The 20,645-nt window shown below is 38.6% G+C and overlaps 1 protein-coding gene across 2 annotated transcripts; it reads left to right on the forward strand.

Moving 5' to 3' along the window:
• The first annotated feature begins 2,671 nt into the window (after positions 1-2,671).
• Positions 2,672-20,645, forward strand: LOC122086396 (actin-related protein 7). Of its 2 annotated transcripts, XM_042655177.1 has the most exons (8): positions 2,673-2,918; positions 3,079-3,227; positions 3,797-4,012; positions 6,376-6,517; positions 8,828-9,072; positions 19,155-19,338; positions 19,994-20,061; positions 20,309-20,645. In XM_042655177.1, the coding sequence occupies exons 2-8, from the start codon at positions 3,150-3,152 to the stop codon at positions 20,459-20,461; spliced, it is 1,086 nt and encodes a 361-aa protein (XP_042511111.1). In that variant the 5' UTR covers positions 2,673-2,918; positions 3,079-3,149; the 3' UTR covers positions 20,462-20,645. The 2 variants fall into 2 exon arrangements, with proteins under 2 accessions (XP_042511110.1, XP_042511111.1); XM_042655176.1 differs by having other exon boundaries at positions 2,672-3,227.

Consider the following 20,645-nt stretch of genomic DNA (forward strand, 5'->3'; position numbering starts at 1 on the left):
TAAACAAATCACCAAACACTTGTTAAAACTTAAAATAATAAACAAAACACATTTGAGGTGTTATTGCATCGTGTCATGATAATACAAAAATAATCAGATGTGTCATAAATATATCTATTATATTTGCGTTCATATAGAATAAAATAACAACACATGCGTTTTCGCCAAGAGTTATCAAACAGCACCTAACAGGCTATTATCATAACAAGCCAATAAGGGTTACGGTGCAAAATTGGGTATATAAAAGGGGAAAAATAGAGGAATGCTAGCAGACAGCGAAGGTATTAGGAATGCTAACAGACGAATGTATACCATTAGATAAAACATAAGCAATCTTGACCATTAGATGACCATTGCCTAACATAACCTGCCCACCACTAGTGCTCTACAATCTCTCTTCTTATACTTCTTGCATTGTTCTCTGTCTTCAGTTCTGGCTCCCACTCCCTCCCTTTGTCGGCGGTGGTACAACCTCCATCGTTCAACAGATTGCAAACTTGATCTTTGAAAATAATTTTTGACCCTTCAAACCCCTTAGATGGGGAGCAGACACCACCGAAGAAGAAGATGCTGAAGCAGAGGATGTTGACCGTCTATCTATTGTTCAGCTATAAACCAACCCCCCTTTCAAAAGATGAACTCACCCTAGAGTATTCTAAGTGAACTGAAATTTCAGTTGAAGAATCACCACAGTAGACCCTCTCATATCCAAAGCCAACAACCCTAACATCTCTCGAAGGAAGAAATCTCAGGGCCCAGCTTGGCTTCTTTCTAAAACCTTAAACTTCAAACTTGTCTTTTTGTCACAACCAGTCTAAGGGTCAAATAGGCAAAAGGAAGTCATATTGTAATTACCTTTTGCAGGGGCCTTTAACTTACCCATCACCAACCTTGACCCGTTCCTCACTTTCTCGATTGCTTATCTAACTATAGCATTTTCCTCATTCAAGCTTGCCCTTGAACCTTCCTTTGTCTCTTGAATGGCCTTCGATGCAGTAGTAATAGTTGTTGCTTCATCCATGAAGGTAACCTTTTGGGACATCTACACATTGTTTGGACTTGCAACTACACTTAGCAATAAGAAAGCTTTTGGATCTTGTTATGGTAGGATTGCTCTATCTCGATCCGCATCGGCACAACACAGTTGCAGGGCGGGGAGAGAAAAGATGTAGCAGCGGTGGAGTGAGGTTTGGATTTGTTACCTCCATCCTGCAGGTAATTCCATTGTAACCTGCCAGCATACCTATACCTCTCCCATCGAAATTTTAGGATTTTTTATCATTATTTTTTTCATCTTCAGTAACATTCAGTACGAGTGCTTTCTATGGGGACACACGCACTAGGTCTGATGAATCCATTATTCAAAAAGTCTCAGATTTAGCAACAATCAAAATCTAGCAAAAGCCTCGCAAATCAACACCAGGCAGAGGCAGTTTGTTAGATTTTTGCTAGCATTTTGATTCATATATTAGTGTTTATTAAAAAGTAACTATCATCTCTACTTGTATAAGCAATAGATCACCATCTTTACCAACCTGGTCTATTTCTTCAATTTAATGTGGTCATACTAGTGTCATACGAGAGTTGGTTATTCAAAACTCATGATCAACTAATGGCATTTGAAATAGCCTATTCAACGAAACTCCATAACACCTAGGCCTAGTTCACATTACAGTTTTCAACTGGGTTCATGTCTCTGCGTGTGTGGTGGCATTGCCAAACTATAAAAACCTTGGTTGCTATAAGAATAAACGTTAATAAATAAAAATCTACTAATAATAAGAACCTTAAAATGGTTATTGTTAAAGGGTAAAAATTGTTCATAAGTAACTGTTTATCAAAATCAAGGGTACAACCATCCAATATGACCTGATGCAAATTATACATATTGGTAGCCGTGTAAGTTTGGCCATGATGGCCCCGAATCCACCTTGAGCTTGAACCCTATGTGACTTGGTTATGATGGTCAACTCGCCTCAGCTCCACTGGACATGGGTTGAGATATAGGCTTAAACCAGCTAACCCAACCTGGTCCGATTTTAACCTTGATCTATTATTTTGTTTAGTAATAGTGTTCCTTTTTCCTAGGCCCACATCATGTGTTATACAAGCGTTACACAAACTGTTCGTACTTCAACACATATCACGTGTGACACAAGCTAAATACTCTTCTTTCTTTTTTTTCCGTAAAAGCCATATACTCTTCTTACCTATTGAGCTAAGACCACCAAATGGCCAATTTATTTATGCCATTTTCTTTACATATGCTATATTTGTATCTCATGTCATGTATTGATATGAACTTTAGATAACGTAGCAATCATGAAGAATTGGGACAAATTTTGATCTATCCAGCTTGTAAGAAATATAGTGATGTAAGGTGATTAAAATGTCTATTTTATAACTAAATTGGCTACTTGCTGCAAATGTATAGATTAGGGGGTGGACAAGGACAGGTCATAGTCGTAACATCTTCCCCCTCTCCCTCTCCCTCTCCCTCTCCCTCTCCGGTCAATATAGGCCTAAGAAATACCCTTTGTAGGGGAAAAAAAAATACATGACCATCTAGGATTAACTCGGCCTAAGCTTGAACCAGGCTGAACCCAACAAAATTGAGCTGGGTCTATGTTGAATTTTGGTGCCAAAAGGTTGGGGTTTTAAGAAATCCGCCCAACCCGGGCCTGTTTCACCCGACACAGACCCTGCTCAAAACCCTCGACGCTCAATTCTTTTCCCGTCCCTCCCCTCGACGCTCAAGGTTCAACCCTTCCTTTCGAAAACCGTTCTTCGGGTTCACCGGCCACGGTCTTCTTCCCTGTGAGTAGCGAAAGGCGTCTTTTAGACGTGGTACGAAATCCAACCTGCCCTGTTATTAGTGATTCAGGAAACCATGATCTGAAAACCGTCGACGAACCCCTGTAAGTAGATCGCATCCATATAGTCGAAGCCTCAAATGTTTTGTTCATTTTGCATGAAACTAGTGCAAATGGGAAAGTGAACCGATTCTTATTCTGATGATCCCAACGAGCGAAATCTGAGCTTAATCACTCAAGCTTGTTTTTTTTGAGCCCGGCCCAGGGCCACAGTTATCAAGCTCTAAAGCCGCGAGATACGGGAAGCTTGAATTATAGGGTGTTGCAGACGAAGCAATGGAAGCAGTTGTCATCGATGCCGGTTCAAAGCTCCTCAAGGCAGGGTTCGCCGTTCCTGACCAAGCTCCCACAATGGTAATTCAGTTCCTCTCTTCTTCCATGAATTTTCTTTGAGAATTCTGAAAAAATGAAAGTATGGTTATGACTGCTTGCGTTCGAGGAAACCCTAGAAAAAAAAAAAATCCACGGAAGAATAAAAAATAAATAAAAACATTGCGTTATTTATTTGACATTAACATCTGGTTTGGGTTAGTGGAGAACTGGTAGTACACATGGCACCGTTGTCAATGAAGAATTAGCTACCTCATGAACTTGGTTTTAGTGCGGAACAGATTTGTTGTCTCCTCAAGTTAAGTCCATTCATTTTGCAAGAATGTGAACTGACTGCTCCCTCCGTCGAACCAGAACAAGTTGAACACGCTAGAATGCTTCCGTAAACATGGTAAATATTTTAAAAGGATTTTTCTAGCATGTACAAGTTTTGTGCTAGAAGTTGTACAATAATAAGGGATAATATTGACAAAGATGACATTTGTATGGTGCGTACATTGCTAAATAATCTGAGAATTCTGTTTGTTTATTTCCTCTAACCGATACTTATTTTGTAAATAGTGCTCTTACTTTCTTTGAATATATTATTACAGGTAATCCCTACTCAGATGAAACGAATGCCTGTGGACGGAGCCATGCTTGATAGTTCAACATTTGAAGAAATCACTATTGATCCAGTTGTGAGGGGATTTATTAAAGACTGGGAAGCTATGGAAGACTTGTTGCACCATATTCTATACACTGGCCTTGAATGGGAGGTTGGAAATGAAGGACAGATATTGTTTACTGAACCACTTTCTACTCCTAAGGTAGAAAACTCTTGCTTTTATTTTTTTTCTTCAAATTAGACACTATTTTCCCCATCTATTTTGATAGCTTATGGTATTGACTAAGAGAACCATTTGGAAAAAAGGGCAAGATACAAACACAAATAACTGGGAGGATGATTTCCCTGAGTTCACAGATTCGAAACTTGGAAACAGTTTTGAAAAGGGCCTATTTCATCCATGTCGAAAGACTTTTGATGCCTACCTCATGGCCTCCCTATTATTTAGAGAGGTTGTGAGATTGTACGGGCTGCCTGAGTCCTTTGTATCTAATAGGGATGTAAAGTTTGCGAGCTATTTCTAGAAGATGTTTGGATGAAGTCCTGGAATAAGCTACAACTTTCTACCGCGCATCATCCACAAACAGAGGTCGTTAACCACAGTTTAGGCAATCTACTACATTTTCTGGTACATGATTATGAAAAGAGTTGGCCTTCTATCTTAGACAATGCAAAGTTTGCATACAACAGTCAGTGAATAGGACAACCGGTCGTGCCCCATTAAAGATTGTGTTTGGAATGCAACCCAAATGACCGATTAAATTTATTCCTTCCATCACATGCATGCACCAACATCGAGGCAGACAAGTTCTTATGCCACATCAATGAGGTTCATGCAGATGTGTGGCAACGGAGAGCTATTAGCAATGATGCCTAAAAAGCCATAGCTGACTGTCATCGATGATATGTGAAATTCAAAACTGGTGATATGGTGATGGTGCATGTAGCTTCAGAGAGGTTCCCTCCAGTTGCAACCACTAAGCTTCATCCTAGGCGGATGGTCCTTACAAAGTTCCTAAGCATATAGGTCCAAATGCCTATTTTCTTGAGCTTTCTGATGACATGGCTGTTAGCAATGTGTTCAACGTGGTAGACTTGATTCTTTATTTGGGTCACCATTCAAATGAGGGAGATACGAAGCATATGTCGAGGTTGACACAATTGACACCGCCAGTTGAGGATGAGATTGTAGAGGTGTTAGGCTATAGGTACAAAATGCCATGGAGCAGTGGTGGATATTATTCATTCTTCATCAAATGGGAGGAGACCCAAGGAATTAATGCTACTTGGATACATGGTGATGACTTCAAGATGTTCGACTCTAACTTGTACAAGAAATGTGTGGCCGCCATTCATTTGTCAGATTCGAAAGATTTCAAGCCAGGGAGAGATTATGCAAACTTAAGGGTTTATTAAAGGAGGAATAAAGGCCACTAACAAGCCTGCACCTAGGCCTACCAATTATACCAACTTAAGTGTTTTAACCAGCCCATGATAAGCCATGATTTAAGTTATGTAGGCCCATACGCGGCCCATTTCCTGGTTATAACTTAAGCCCATTAAGAGCATTAGAATAGCCACCGACCAGCTTTTTGTGGAGAACGTGGGTCCATGTGACTGCCACATGGGTGTTGCTACAATTTATTTAGTTTCAAATTTTGAAACCAGCTACTTAGTAGTTAAGTTATTAGCTAAGTAGTTGTTTCTATTTTATTTACCTCTTTTTTTTTCAATGTAATAGCTTTGGATCCCATTTTAGAAGATCCTAATTAGCATAGTTGTCAAGACGTCGCTTAGGCACCACCTTGGTGTCTAGACTCTTTCTTGGGTCCAAGGCAACAACACGCCTTATTGACATTTCACGAGTTTACGTTGATTTATGTTTATTATTGCCTTGTTTTATTTTGAATAAGCTTATATTATGTCCTATGCTTTGTCAATTACATGTTGGTTTTTTCACATTAGTCCATTACTAGGACAATTATATAATTTTTCATTGATATGGCTTCTATGTTGCTTGTAAACACAATTATATAAAATATCATTGCTATATTACATATAAATCATTAATGCGTGCCTAGATGAGCCTTTTCATGTAACCACCCCTCCAACGCCTTGGATTGTCTGGTCACTTTGACAACTATGCTAATTAGCTTGGTAGCCAAGTAACCCTTCCCCATGCATAAGGGGTTACTATTCTTGTAATGGGTTGATTGCTATTATAAATAAAAGAGGAGGGGCATGTTGTGCACAATTTTGGATGAACAACAATATGCTATTTGGTGAGTTTTGCTGCGGTGGGGATTCAGTTGCAGGCCTTAGCTAAAGTTGACACAGGCATCTGGAGATCTGAATCCATGGCCGAATGCATGAAGACTTCAGCTTTGAAAAAGTCAATCAACTCAAAAGTTGCAAATATTATTTAATTGTTTTAGTAATGTTATATTTTTATGTACATTGTACCGATTTCTTAAATTCTGGCTTCTGTTAAATAAGTTTTTAAAATTCTTCTCATCTATTTTTCACTATCTAAATCCTTTATTGGTTAAAAATTGTTGTCATCAGGCAGTCAGAGAACGATTGGTGCAAATGATGTTTGAAACATTTAATGTCTCGGGCTTTTATGCTTCTGAACAAGCAGTACTATCACTGTATGCAGTAGGACGGATTTCAGGCTGCACTGTTGATATTGGACATGGGAAGATAGGTATGTATTCCCAATAGACATAAATTTGTGCTGTTAATTTTTTTAAGCTCACATATGTTCTTCAGATTTTTCGGTATAATGTTTTTTTTTTTTTTTTCTATATCTGCTGACCGGCTTCTGAATTTGGGTTTGTCTGTGAGCTGGCTCTTGGGCTTGTGTTTATTCCCTTTCTTGATTCCTCACTCATAAGTTGCTGAGTTATTTTTTGAAGCAAAGAGAACAAGGGAATGAGTCCTAGTCTAATATCCATACCAAACTGTCTGCGAGTCCATTCGCCCCTTCTAGTTGAATTGAAGAATGACATTACTGAATTGAGACAAAGGTGGTACTGGAACTTTATGGCTGTATTTTATAGACTGGAAAGCATCAAGACATTCTACCAAAGAGAGTACTGTAGATGAGGGCGTATGAGTATCTATTGGGGAAAAAAAGTTGTCATTTATTCCTAAAAATAAAAAAATTGGTTTGGAGGACATTTCAGTGGTAGCTGCCAAGGAGATTTCCTGGGCCAAAATACATCTGATTGTTTGTCTTTTTCTTTGGTGATAACAATTATTTAGGATTGAATGATGCAGATCTCATCTCTTTACTTTTCTTCTCTCTGTTGGCAATAATATTCATTCTGATCACTGTCAAATGTGATACATTTGTCTTTTGGCGGTGGAGATCCTGTTGGTTTAATCCATCAGTGGATCCCATGGTCTTATGGAGGAACTGATCTCAAATCTGGATAACTTGATCTGAACCCCTGTTCTGTAATACAAAGAGGACTGGCCAACCCACAGGTTTTTTATTATTTTCTTGCACACCTGGATCAGCTGATCCAAGCTGTTCCAGGTTGGTATTCCCTATGATAATCTGGAGTCATGGTAATTTTAATCCTTTAAGGGTCCCACTCCTGTTCACACTGTGGATCTGTAGAACCACACTATCAGGACATGGTAAATAATGTATGCCGCAGGAACGGATACGTACGGTAATTAAACGGGCCATATGGAAATAATACTTTTTAGAAATCCGGCGCAATAAAACATGCACGACAATGATATGATACGTGTTTAATACGATTGCTATGTAAAAATCTGGGAGCAAAAATACGGGTTTATTTTGGTATTAAGAATGAACTAAAATTGGTTGTTTACAACAAAATACTAATATCCCATGCTCTTATGAACACCTAAATCCGATTTAATTTTCCAATTGGGGATTATTTCTCAAAGTTAAAAAAAAAAAAAAAAAAAAAAAAAAAAAAAAAAAAAAAAAGTTTAATCATGTCTATCATAGCCATGTTGATAAGTGATCCATCAATCACTTTCTATCATAGTAAATAATAGCATATATTTGTCAAAATAATAATAATAATAATAATAATAATAATAGCATATGGACAATCATTTAACAAATCTATTGATGTGGATCCGTATATAAAATCGGAATCAGATTGCATATATGTCCATTCAGATATTCAATTATTCAATTGTGATAACCAACGGTAGATTCATAATTAAGGTAAGATTTTAAATTGGGTGGTAAAATTATAATTAAGTAGACTTAATAGGCTAATGGATAGGAACAAGAGGGATGACACATAAGGTTTTTGATTAATAGATTTAGGACAAGCTTGAAATGAAGTTAAATAAAGGGTATAAATAAGGTAATAAAGGAGAGAGGGAAGGGCAATATGGAAAGAGGGGCTGGAATTAATAAAATAAGAAAAGGAAACGCGTGTCGTCCACATTTTTTCTCAAAATCAAGAAACTTATGGAAAGGGAGAAGTGTCGTTTTGAATTTTGGGGTTGAGTTTTTTTTTTTGGGGGTCACAAACTAAATGTATTAATAAGAATAAAACATATTATTCGTGTTTAAAACGTGTATAATAAGGGTACCTATAGAATACACGTATAATATGGATTGATACACCCAATTATGACTTTTTGATTGAAACGTTTGGATACGGCAAAAATCAGCGTATTATACGCGAATTTACTAACTATGCGGGGGACTAGTCAGGTTGAAGGCCTTGATACCCATTAGCAAAAAAAAAGGCCTATTGTTAGTGCTGATTTATGATCCACATGTTGAGCTGAGTTGCGTGCGAGTTGCCACCATATCAAAATTAATTTGTATCCCCAAGCTCGGTAGTATGTTAGGCAAACTGTAACTTTGTTTATAATCTGATGCCTTGTTCTGTTTCTTTAGTATGGAATGAAGCTTTTGTTAAAGAATCTGTAGATGCATAGACTAGGAAGTGTATCTGCTATTGGATGATCTGATCATTTATGCACATGATTTCTGTAACATTTTTACCAGATATTGCACCAGTCTCTGAAGGTGCAGTTCAGCACATTGCCTCGAAAAGATTTGAGATTGGAGGTATTGATTTGACAAACTTACTTGCTCAGGAACTCCGTAAATCCAATCCACATGTGAATCTCAGCTTGTCTGATGTTGAGAATATAAAAGAGCAGTATGCATGCTGTGCTGAAGATCAAGATGCTTATGAGAACACTGAAAAATCATGTCAGAAAGAGCAGCATACTCTTCCAGATGGACAGGTTTGCTGACATTAGAAACTTAATTTTCTTGTCATGGAACATACTATATTGACTTTTTCTTATTGAATGAAATCCATTATTCATTAAAAAAGAAAAAAGGACAAAACTTGTTCATTAGAGTAGCAACTTGTTGAGTTTTTAATGCTTCAGCTTGCTATATGGCCACATCATTACTTGCAATATCAACTGCATACAATTTGAGTTGATAGATTCCATTTCATTTGACATGTATTTGGCAGACTCAAGTGACTCATCAAATGGAGTGAATGGGTTTATTTCTCAACTTCAAAAAAAAAAAAAAAAAAAAAAAAAAAAAAGAAAAAGAAAAAAAAGTGGGATTTGAATCCCTTATGTTTTTCTTTTTGTTGCCAATTGAAAAAGGGGGGCGGTGGTGAGGCTCGAGGGCCCATTGTGTTTGATCTCCTATTATTATTCTTCCTCACTTGTCTAGCATCAAGAATAGATCCATGTAATATGTTGAATTTCATACTTTCATGTTAATGAAGATGAAGTCGTCCTCAAGGGATAAGATAGGAATGTCTCAATTATGGTCGGATTGGACGGTATTAGAGGGTGTGGATCTTTCCTACCCAAGTACCATTTTTGTTGCTTCATTAGTTTAAAATATGTATTGTTGAGTTTTAGGGGTATTTTTGTCTAGCTATATTACTTATGTTCTGCACAGGGTACAGGGGTATTCCTGTCCCTGTTTAATTATTGGAATATATATATATATATATATGTAGGGAAGGACCTGCAGCAGACGATTCTGGTCTGAGTCGCAGTTTAGCTTCCCACACTTTGGGACTGCTTGCGACTCTTGCCTCTCTCCTTTCTTCTCTCTTCTTCTTTTCTTCTTCTCTTCTCCTTCTTCCCTTGGTTTGATTACACAATTCTGGAATCATAACATGGTATCAGAGCTTATGTGACCAAACCTAGAGTTCATCAATTCTTCTCTGCTGATTTCTCTTTTCTGATGAACCTCTCTGGTTTTATCCGCTTACTACTGTATTTGCTATGGATTAAATCACTCCCTTACTCATTGATGGAGTGCTCGTTTTCTATTTGGAGCGTGATATTATGCTGCTAAACTGAAGATTGAAGACCTTGGATCAATGCCACCATCCTTTTGCTCAAAATCGATTATTTGCAGGGATTTCCTGGTTCATAGATTTGTCACTGTGGTTCGGTGGATTGATTTGATGATGTCTATGGTGGGATCAGGTCTGGATACCATTACTCTATACTAGGATCTTCCATTCTATGGTGCTACATCAATCTGCACACAGGTGATTTGATGGGGACATCAAGGTGTACAGTCGAAAGAAGAAGAAGACTCAACCAGATACATCTTTGTGGTTGGAGGATTAAACAAGAAAGAAGAAGGAAAGAGAAGAAACAAGAAAGAAGAAGGAAAGAGAAGTCGAACCAGCCTTCCAGCGCTGGGTTCGACCCCCCTTTGTCCTCCCATTCAGCAGATCTTGTGGACCCCACAAAATCTTATTTGATTATAGTACTTTGCTTTAATTCTAATGTTATTTGATTGTTTTACATAATTAGGAAACTAGGACCTCTTTCTATTGGTTTATTAGGTAGTTTTTTATTTCAAGCAATTGAGTTTCTAAATATCTTTTTTTATTTTTGGAAGTTTATTCTATTTAAGTGTAAGGCCATTGGCCATTGTTTGGGAATCAATGAATGTGAATTGAAAAACAGCCAAGGAGCAAACCCCCCACCCCTCTCACGATTCTCTTTCTCTTTCAATCTCGTCTTTCTCACTCTCTTTCTCGCCTTTTTCTCTCTTTATTCTCTCGGTTCTCTCTTCTCTCTTGTCTCGCCTCCCTCTCTTTTTCCATTCTTTTTTCTCTGCCACTGCTGCTGTTACTCACTGCTGTTGTTATTCTCTGCTGCTGTTACTCTCTACTGCTGTTTACTCTCTGCTGCTCCCGCTGCACTATTGCAGCCACTGTTTGCACAACTGAAGGTGCTATTCCGTGGATAGATCATCACCTGGGCTGCTGCTGATCTCCTTTCAATGAACGGATTACTGCTGGCTGTACCTGCTGTCCGTGAGTTGCTAAGAGCCCCAACATCATTCACCAAGCTACATCGACAATACTGAGGATCTCTATACAACCGGCTGGACTTTTCTTCATCAACCAAAAGTGGACTGCATCTCTTTATTTTGGAGGACCTTGGTCTCTTCTTTTCTCCTCAGACCTGGACAGCAGCAAGGTAAATCATTAAACTAAACCCTCTCCACCTCTATTAATCCCTATTATATGTTGCAGCTCATTAACATTGAAACCAGCCTTAGCCCTTTGTTTATGTCTATTTTTACCCATTGTTTTAAGACGTTTCGTCACTGTTATATCTCCAAAACCCTTGCTATTTTCTATTTTAGTTGGTTGCTAGAGGACATTGATTGTTTGCATATCTAATTTGGGTGTCTAGATTGATTTGTGCTGAACCTAACATTCATATGACGTTTGTTCTCTTCCCCATGTCCCCACTTGAAACTTAAGTAAGAGGTTATGTGTTTTTCTGCCTAGATTATTATTGCTTTTTGCTATTTTGTTTATTTGTCTCGTTTTATTTTGCATGCTTAATCTTGTTTGCTGAGTTTCTTTTTTGTCCTATCTACCCAAGTCCCTTGAGTTAACCCTACCTAGTTAGTTAATCTTGTAGGAGACCTAGTCACCTAGGAACCCCTTACATCATAATTTGAGTATTTGCTTATACATCAAAACCCTGACTTATTGATTTTTTGGTTCCCTATGGCTAAGACCAAAACTATTGTTCCTGCTGCTATTACATCTTCGTCAGACAATATGAATGTCTAGATCACATCTATTAAGCTCAAAGGAAGTTTGGATTACCTACTTTGGGCTCAGTATGTGAGGATTTATCTTGTGGCCAAAGATAAACTTCAGTTTACTACCTCTGCTCCTCCTACGTCATCTCATAAGGGATATAATGAATGTATGAAGGATAATGCGTTAATATTGATCTGGTTGTGAAATAATATGGAGCCATATATCGCTGTCAATGTCATGTTTCACACCACTGCGAAAGGCATGTGGGATAATCTGACGGAAACATATTCTCAGGAGAAGAATACGACTCGTATCTATGATCTCTATAAGAAGTTGTTCCAATTTCGTCAATCTAACAAGTCTCTATTAAAATGCTATGGTGCTTTCATGGGAATGGTTGAAGAACTTAATGTTTTCCAGCCCTTAACTACATGTATTGACAAGCTAAAAGCTCAACGTAATGAGTTCTTTTTTTCCAAATTCCTGGCTGGCTTGAATAATGACCTGAACGCAGTGAAGGGCCACTTGTTGGGGAAATTGTCCCTACACTGAATGATACTTATTCCATACTTAAGCGTATTACATCTTCTACAAAACTTGATCAGTCCACTAAAGACAATTCTGCCTTCCTTGCTAACCGTGGACGTGGCTGAAGTCGTGGGGGAGGCTGTACGTTTGTTGGTCGGGGTTCTAGTGGACAACAATCTGATCATTCTTCTCGTCAATGCTCTTACTGTGGCAAGCCCAATCATATTGTAGACTTGTTGGGTAAAACATGGTAAGCCAGAGTTGGCAACCCAGTTAGCCAATCATGCAGTATCAGATGATGGTACTGACATGGTGTCTACCAATGATACTAAACCAAGGACTTCTTCAGGAGATTCTTCTACCAGTCTACGTGATGATATCAATCAATTACTAAAACGTCTGCAATTTCTTGAGGCATCCTCTAATACATACAATGGGGCATTTACATCCATTGCTACCTTGGCTCATGCAGGTACATCAATCCTCTTTACCACTACTTTTACCCTCTGGATTATTGATTCAAGGGCCTCTGCTCATATGACTGGTAAGTCATCTCTGTTTAAGTCATTTTCTATTAGTACCACTTCTACATCTGTTATTCTTGCAAACGGTGCTTCAACACCTGTTTAAGGTCATGGTACTATCTCACCTACATCTTCCATTAACCTATCATCTGTGTTACATGTTCCCTAATTTCCATTAAGTCTTTTCTTAGCGAGTCAGTTAACCAAGTCATTAAATTGCTCAATAACTTTTTTTCCTTCTTACTGTGTTTTTCAGGATCTTCACACGAGGAAGACTATTGGTGGAGGGAGTGAAAAATATGGTTTATATTATCTCTATTGTGGTACTTCTACTGCTGCTGCAACCAGTGGGGATGTGACTCCGTTCCAATGGCACTGTCATTTAGGTAATTTGTCCTTGTATAGGTTGAAATTTTATTTCCTAGTTTTAAGTCTTTTCTCAAGTTAAAGTGTGAACTTGTGAGTTGGAAAGCATCACCGTGTTTCTTTTCCGTCCCGCTCTGTGGCTCGTAGTTCGTCTTTATTTTCTCTGGTACATTCAGATGTTTGGGGTCCTTATAGAGCCAACAATAGATTTGGATTTCGATATTTTGTGACTTTTGGGACGACCTCTCTCGTCTTACATGGCTGTATCTCTTAAAGGCTATATAGATCTGAATTTTTATTTGTGTTTCAGAATTTTTATAATGAGATAAAAACACTGTTTGGCATTTTAATTAAGATTTTCAGTTCTTATAATGCTTTAGAGTATGTTCAAAATGAGATTTCTGAATTTTGTGCTGCCCGTTTGATGATACACCAAACTAGCTGCTCTTATACGCCTCAGCAAAATTTGGTGGCTGAGAGAAAAAATCGGCATCTCCTAGAGGTAGCATGGACAATTATGTCGCATATGCATGCTTCGAAGAATTTCTGGTGTGATGGGGTTTTAACTGCATGTCATTTAATTAATTGCATGCTATCCTCGGTTTATTCCGATTAATCTCCATTTTCCCTTGTTTTTCCTAACTTGCCAAGTTTTTCGGTTCCTCCCCGTGTTTTTGGCTATGTCGATTTTGTTCACAACTTGCATTCTTAGGCACATAAGTTGTCTCCTTGGTCCACTAAATGTATTTTTTTGGGTTCTTCCTGTACCCTAAAAGGATGCAAATGCTATGACCTAGTTGCTCTCCGAAACTTTGTTAGTACTGATGTGTCCTTTTTTGAAGGCACACATTTTTTTCCAAGCGTCCCAATCAGGGGCTGATTGGACTTCAATAGTTCCTTCTCCCATTCCTACTCTCATTCAATTCCTTGATGTCCCCAATGCCAACGTCACACCTCCTCTACAGGTTTATCAGCGCTAGAAGAAGCTCAGATAGCCCAATGTCGATACTGCTAGTCCAGATGACTCACTTCCTATACTGTCGTCTTCCTGTAGTGAAGCTCTTAGCCCATCCGTCCATGATGACTTACCAATAGCTCATCGTAAAGGTACACGCACATGCATTCAGAAATCTATGGCTGTGTATCCAATTGCTAACTTTGCTTCCTTGTCTCATCTTCCATTATCTATCCATGGTCTTGCATTGCCCCTATCTACTCATACCATTCCAAAAAGTCATGTTGAAGCTCTTTGTATCCTTTGAAAAGCTACCATGGATGCTCTCTTGAACCATGCCACTTGGAGCCTGGTAGCACAGTTGTCACGACATCAAATCGATCCAAGGCGGTGGAGGGGTGGCTAATCGATTTGGCGAAGAATCGCCCGTTATGGTGTTGCCATGGTGGTCAAATCACCCATGTGTCATTTTTTAGTTTCCCTATTTTCTAAAGTTATTTAGCATGCTACTTTTTTATTTCCCCTATTTTTTAAAGTTATTTAACATGCTTCTACAATATATACCTTATTACATATAAAACCAACATATATCACAGGAATGAGGAAACATTGTTAAAATATGTTGCAACAGAAGAGAACTAGAAAAGATCCATTGAATTAACAAATTAAGTTATTTAACACTAGAAAATATGTTGCATTTTTTATTTATTCTTTTGGCTGTAATTTCCTATGAGTTAAAACCAGGACAGCCTCTGCTTGGGCAAAAGGCTGTCCTCACATACTAAACATTAAAGGAGGAACACACAGTTTGTGAATTAATGGAATGAAATCCCAAAACAGCAACAACATTGGTGTCAAAACAGATACTTGATGGATAAGATCATAAGAAAGGGCATGAGCATGACTGATAAGCGCCATAAGGCTATAAAATAACACTACCAATGTAATTTTTAGATGAGAACATTTGTAGACTTAAGGGGTATTCCTTAATAGTGTGTGTGTGAGTGAACTAAGGTTAAAACAAAAAAAAAAAAAATCCAAGTACAGCAGCTACTCGCAGGGAAGGAGCAACCCTTGTTCAATATCCCAGGCATTAATAGCAGTGTGTGTGAGTGAACTAAGGAAGAGGAAGAAGAATATCAGAAGAAGAGAGGAGACTGATTAGTAGTAGAAAAGGGGGGGGGGAAGAGGTGAAGACTGAAGAGTTTTGACTACCAAAGGGCAGAAGCAACAGGCAAGGAAGAACTGAAGGTTAGAAGAGGGGAAGAAGAGAAGAAGAGAAGAAGAGTCGATACCTCATACCAGAGGCAATGAAGAAGGTTAGAAGAAGAGAATAAGAGGTGATAAACCAGAAAAAGGAAGAAGAGAAGAAGAGCTGAACATACCTTCGTCGGAGCACGGGAGCAGCAATGCCGAAGTAGGAGCATAAACGCCGGACTAGTAGCAGCTATCGTCGGAGCAGTATAAGGGTTGAAGAGTCTTCAGTCTTCACATAGGGTTGAAAACTTGAAAGGTTGAAGAAGGTCGGTGTCGCGACTTTAGACATTGGTCTTAAGTGACATTTTTTTTTCCTTGGTACAATTTAATAGTCTTAATTTACACTTTTATCCCTGCCAAAGTGCCAATAACATTATTAGAAAGAGAATCAATTTATTAATTAACAATAATAATTAAAAAAAAAATACAAAATGGCTACCGATTTATGTATACAACGTCATAAATCGTCGCCAGGGACGATTTGGTGACGCCAATGTACCCTTGGTAGTCGATTAATGAGGCCATGAGGGTGACCCTAATCGGTCAACCGATTTGCTCACTCCAAACCGCCGGGACACCTAATCGGCGCCTTGGCGACGCCGTGACAACTATGCCTAGTAGATTTACCTTTTGGTAAGGACTTGGTAAAGTGTCGTGGGATTTGCACCATTAAATATCATTTTGATGGCTCTGTTGAGAGTTGGTAGCCCGTTTGGTTGCCAAGGGGTATATTCAGACTTATCGTGTTAATTACTTTAAGACATTGTCTCCTGTTGCTAGGCTGAACTAAATTCTCTTGCTGCTAACTATGATTGGCCATTGTCTCAGTTGGACATAAAAAATGCATTCCTGTATGGTAATTTGCAAGAGGAGGTGTATATGGAGCAACCTCTTGGTTATGTTGCTCAGGGGAGAATAGTGGCTGGATGTATCGTTTACATAAGGCTATTTATGAACTTAAACAGTCCCCTCGGGCATGGTTTGAAAATTTTAGTGCTACTGCGTGAACTGTGGTTTTTCTCAATGCTATTTTGACCACTCTGTCTTTGTCTGTCGCAGAGGTAATAAATTGGTTGTCTTAGTAGTTTATGTGGATGATAGTATCCTGGCCGGTAATGATGAGGTCGGTATTTCTGAAGTTGATAACTACTTACAACAGTATTTTCAGACCAAAGACTAGGTCAGGTTCACTATTTTCTTGGGATTAAAGTTGTTAGGTGTAAGTAGGGGATCTGCTTACCTTAGAGAAAGTATATGTTGGATTTTTTATTTGATATTGGTATGCTTGCATCCAGATCTGTAGATGTCCCTATGGACCCTCACCAAAAATTTGGTGTTAGTAATGGTATACTTCTCCAAGATGTGCATCAGTACATGAGTTTGGTTGGCAAGTTGATATATCTCACGGTTACATGACTGACATTTCTTATGCTATTGAAGTTCTTAGTTAGTTCATGTAGTATCCTCATAAAGCACATTGGTATGTGGCTATTTGTGTCCTAGTAAAGGACTGATCTATTGTCCTAATCGGCATATGGAGCTGGTTGCTTACTTCGATGCTTATTGGGTTGGCTCAGCTAGTGATCGTAGGTCCACTACAGGTTAACGTACCTTTGCTAGAGGTAATCTAGTTACACGGCGTAAGAAGTAGACTACCATTGCCCTATCTAGTGCTGAAGCTTAATACAGAGCTTGGCTCACACCACTATTGAGTTGATGTGGTTACAGTCGTTACTTTTGAAGTTGGGTTTTGCAGAACTAAACCCATGAAGATGTATTGTGACACTCAAGCAGTTATGTATATTGCCAGTAACTGTCTTCCACGAGAGGACTAAACATATTGAAGTGGATTGTCACTTTGTTCCTGATGTAGTTCTGAAGAAATTAGTTGAAACACCTTTTGTTCCTTCCACAGATTAGTTGGCTGATATGTTTACTAAGTCTCTGTTTGCTGCTAGTTTTCACAGTGGTTGTACCAAGCTGAGCATGAGTGATGTGTATGCTCCAGCTTGAGGAGGAATGTTGAGTCTTCGAGGTATTTTTGTCTAGCGATATTTCTTATGTACTTCTTATGTTCTGTGCAGGGTACAGGCGTATTCCTGTCCCTGTTTTATTATTGGAATAATCTCTCTCTCTCTCTATACATATATATATATATATATATATATGAAGGGAAGGACCTGTGGCAGATGATTCTGGTCTGAGCCGCAGGTTAGCTTCCCACACTTTGGGACTGCTTGTTACTCTGGCCTTTCTCCTCTCTTCTCTCTTCTTCTTTTCTTCTTCTTTTCTCCTTCTTCCCTTGGTTTGATTACAAGATTCTGGATTTGTAACATGTATCATGTATGAAGGAATTTTAGCTGTATTTTCCCCCACGATGGAATTTGAGCTCAAGAATCTCCGCCTGAAGATTGGGTGAGCTGTTTCTGTTTGTTTTCCTGCCCAAATCAGAATTGTTGATGTTTCTTAGGTGGGGGAATCAGAAGGCATTAATGGAATAGCTTCTTATCAGCACCCGTCTTCTGTTTGGTGATAGTGTTCAATTTGTAAAAGATGGATTAACATCTCTGTTTGCCTTTACATGCTTGATCCTATGCCTCATTTATGATGATATATTAACATCTCTCATTTGCACTTGGTCCTTCCAACACATGATCCTATATCTTATTGCTGGATATTCTATTAAAGTAACCTAAAAACGTTTGATGGGAGATAATGGGTTGATCTTAAAACAACTTAGTATTTCCTTCAGTCCTTGAAGGGATTCCAATCTGCTTTCTGATTTTGAGAAGCGCTCTTATGAGTCACATAGAGATGTCAAAAGGTGAACTCAATGTTTTGGCTTTGAAAATTCACCAAAGCCCTCAATCTGACCTGATTGTTGCCTTCTACGGAGGAGAATTTTCTTTTTCTTTCTTTTTACTTCCCATTCTGCTTCCAGGATTAAAGGACTTTGCTTCAATTCTGGTACCACTTCACCGTGTTGGCATACCTTGATATTCTTAAAATTAAATAAACCTACACTAGTTTCTGTTCCCAAGGAGTTTTTTGCATTCGTCCTGATCATTTTTTTCCCTTCCTGAAACATCGGCAAAAAGCCTCAAAATGATTGGGTTGAAAAGAGGTGAGGCCCTTCATTTGAACCATAAAATGTGAGCCTGTTTATTTGACTTTTCAACCATGCCTAATAAACCAACAGGTTGAATGTTATTCATTGATGAGGATGGGGAAAATGGTCTATCAACAATAACTCTCTCTTCCTTGATAATTTTTCCTGGAGACTGACGTGATTATGCCTTATGTTATTCTGGTTTGGTACATTGGTCCTCACGTCACCCCCACCCCACTTTTTGTTGCTTCTCCAATCTAATCTTCCTCTGCATAGATCAACAGTCAACGATTCAATCATATAGAGAACATCCCTGATTTGGTATTCTACCTCTCATCACACTTCTTGGCAGCAGAATCAACTGATTAGCTATTAAAAACCATGCCATTTGTCAGAAGAGTTGCCATTCTTTGTGGTCCACAGATGGGTATTTAATTGCTTGATGTTCAATTTTGTATTCTAGTTTGAATCAACTTAATGGGATTTTCCTGTCAAAACACATTTATCTTTTGAAAATATGGTTCTAGGTGATTACAATTGCAAGAGAAAGGTACACTGTTGGTGAGGCTTTGTTCCAACCACTGATATTGGGTTTAGATGAGCATGGGATTGTTGAGCAGCTTGTTCGTTGCATCTCAAGTGTGTCATCAGATAACCACCGCCAGCTGATGGAAACTACTGTTCTATGTGGTGGCACCACATCTATGATTGGTGTGTATTATTTCCACCTGTAACTCTTGTTATTTTCTGTGAACTGAACTGACATATTTAGCAATGTTACAGACATCTTTGTTTCAGTTAAATATTTCACCTCCCACCTGGCAATATCGTTGACATAGTTATTGTTGCTTTTGATGATTGTCTGGGTTAAACTGCCAAAGTGAACCCCACGGTTTTTCCAACATCAGAGCTACAGGTCTGTAACTGTGGCATTTGGAGCATGTGGTCCTGGAGGTGTAGCTGCTTTAGTCTTTCATGGTTTTAGAAATCTTGCAGCAGATATCTTATAGGAAATAGAAAGTCTTAGTTTTGTCAGTTTTGGGTGGGACTCAAAAATGGTACACAATGCAACTTGTGACAATGTGAGATATAGTGAGGTTATAACCCTGGACAGAGAACGCAACCTATATTCTGGTGTTGGTACAAGGTGCAATGATGCAGTTGTGCTGATTTTGTGCCACATTGTCCCTTGCTTTGCCTGAAATTGTATTTGGCACTAAGTGAAGTTGTACTCATGTATTATACCATCACAATACTGTAACAATCCTCATAAAAACAGTATGCTCATTTACTCAAATGTTTTGGAGGGAGCAATACCTTGGTCTTAGGAGCTGCTGACTCTAGGTTATTGGGTTGTCTTCTGCAGGTTTTGAAGAAAGGTTCCAGAAAGAAGCTAACCTGTGCTCCTCGGCCATCCGTCCTTCATTGGTGAAGGTACCTCCTTGTAACTTTTTGGGAAAATGCTAATTATTTTGGAGCATGTTATGATATTCTGCTGTGATCTGATCCATACAGTGGGTTCCTCTGAACTAGTGGGATCCAAGATAGATGTTCCTGTCAAATGATGAACTATGTTTCTTTTGCAGCAATGCAAGAATTTTTTATGGTCAAATCCATCTGATGTTTTCCTTTCTTCCCCACCCCCCCTCCAAAAAAAAAAAAAAAAAAAAAAAAAAAAAAGCCTCCTGAATATATGCCAGAGAACTTGTCAAAGAATTCAGCATGGATGGGAGGTGCCATTCTTGCCAAAGTCGTCTTTCCTCAAAACCAGCATGTCACTAAGGCTGACTATGATGAGACTGGACCATCGATCGTTCACAGAAAGTGCTTCTAAAAGTTCTCACCTGAGCAAACTGCAGCTCGCTAAAGAATTAACTGTAACTTTTTTTGTTTTTAAAATCAGTTTTAGACTATCCCTGCTGCTACTGATCAGGGGGAACCCTTTGTAAACCAGTTTACAATGTAGTCTGTGATTGTCAGGAAAATGAAAATGAAAATGAAAATTCTCTTGTCGGTTA

Source organism: Macadamia integrifolia, chromosome 8, assembly GCF_013358625.1.
Source record: "Macadamia integrifolia cultivar HAES 741 chromosome 8, SCU_Mint_v3, whole genome shotgun sequence".
Taxonomy (NCBI): domain Eukaryota; kingdom Viridiplantae; phylum Streptophyta; class Magnoliopsida; order Proteales; family Proteaceae; genus Macadamia; species Macadamia integrifolia.

What these genes read in the sequence shown, in the direction of transcription:
- LOC122086396 (XM_042655176.1), top strand. Translation starts at nt 3,150, where the DNA reads ATGGAAGCAGTTGTCATCGATGCCGGTTCAAAGCTCCTCAAGGCAGGG. An exon ending in AACCACTTTCTACTCCTAAG is followed by an intron (nt 4,013 to 6,375) that starts GTAGAAAACTCT and finishes TGTTGTCATCAG; the next exon opens with GCAGTCAGAGAACGATTGGT. An exon ending in ATACTCTTCCAGATGGACAG is followed by an intron (nt 9,073 to 19,154) that starts GTTTGCTGACAT and finishes ATATGGTTCTAG; the next exon opens with GTGATTACAATTGCAAGAGA.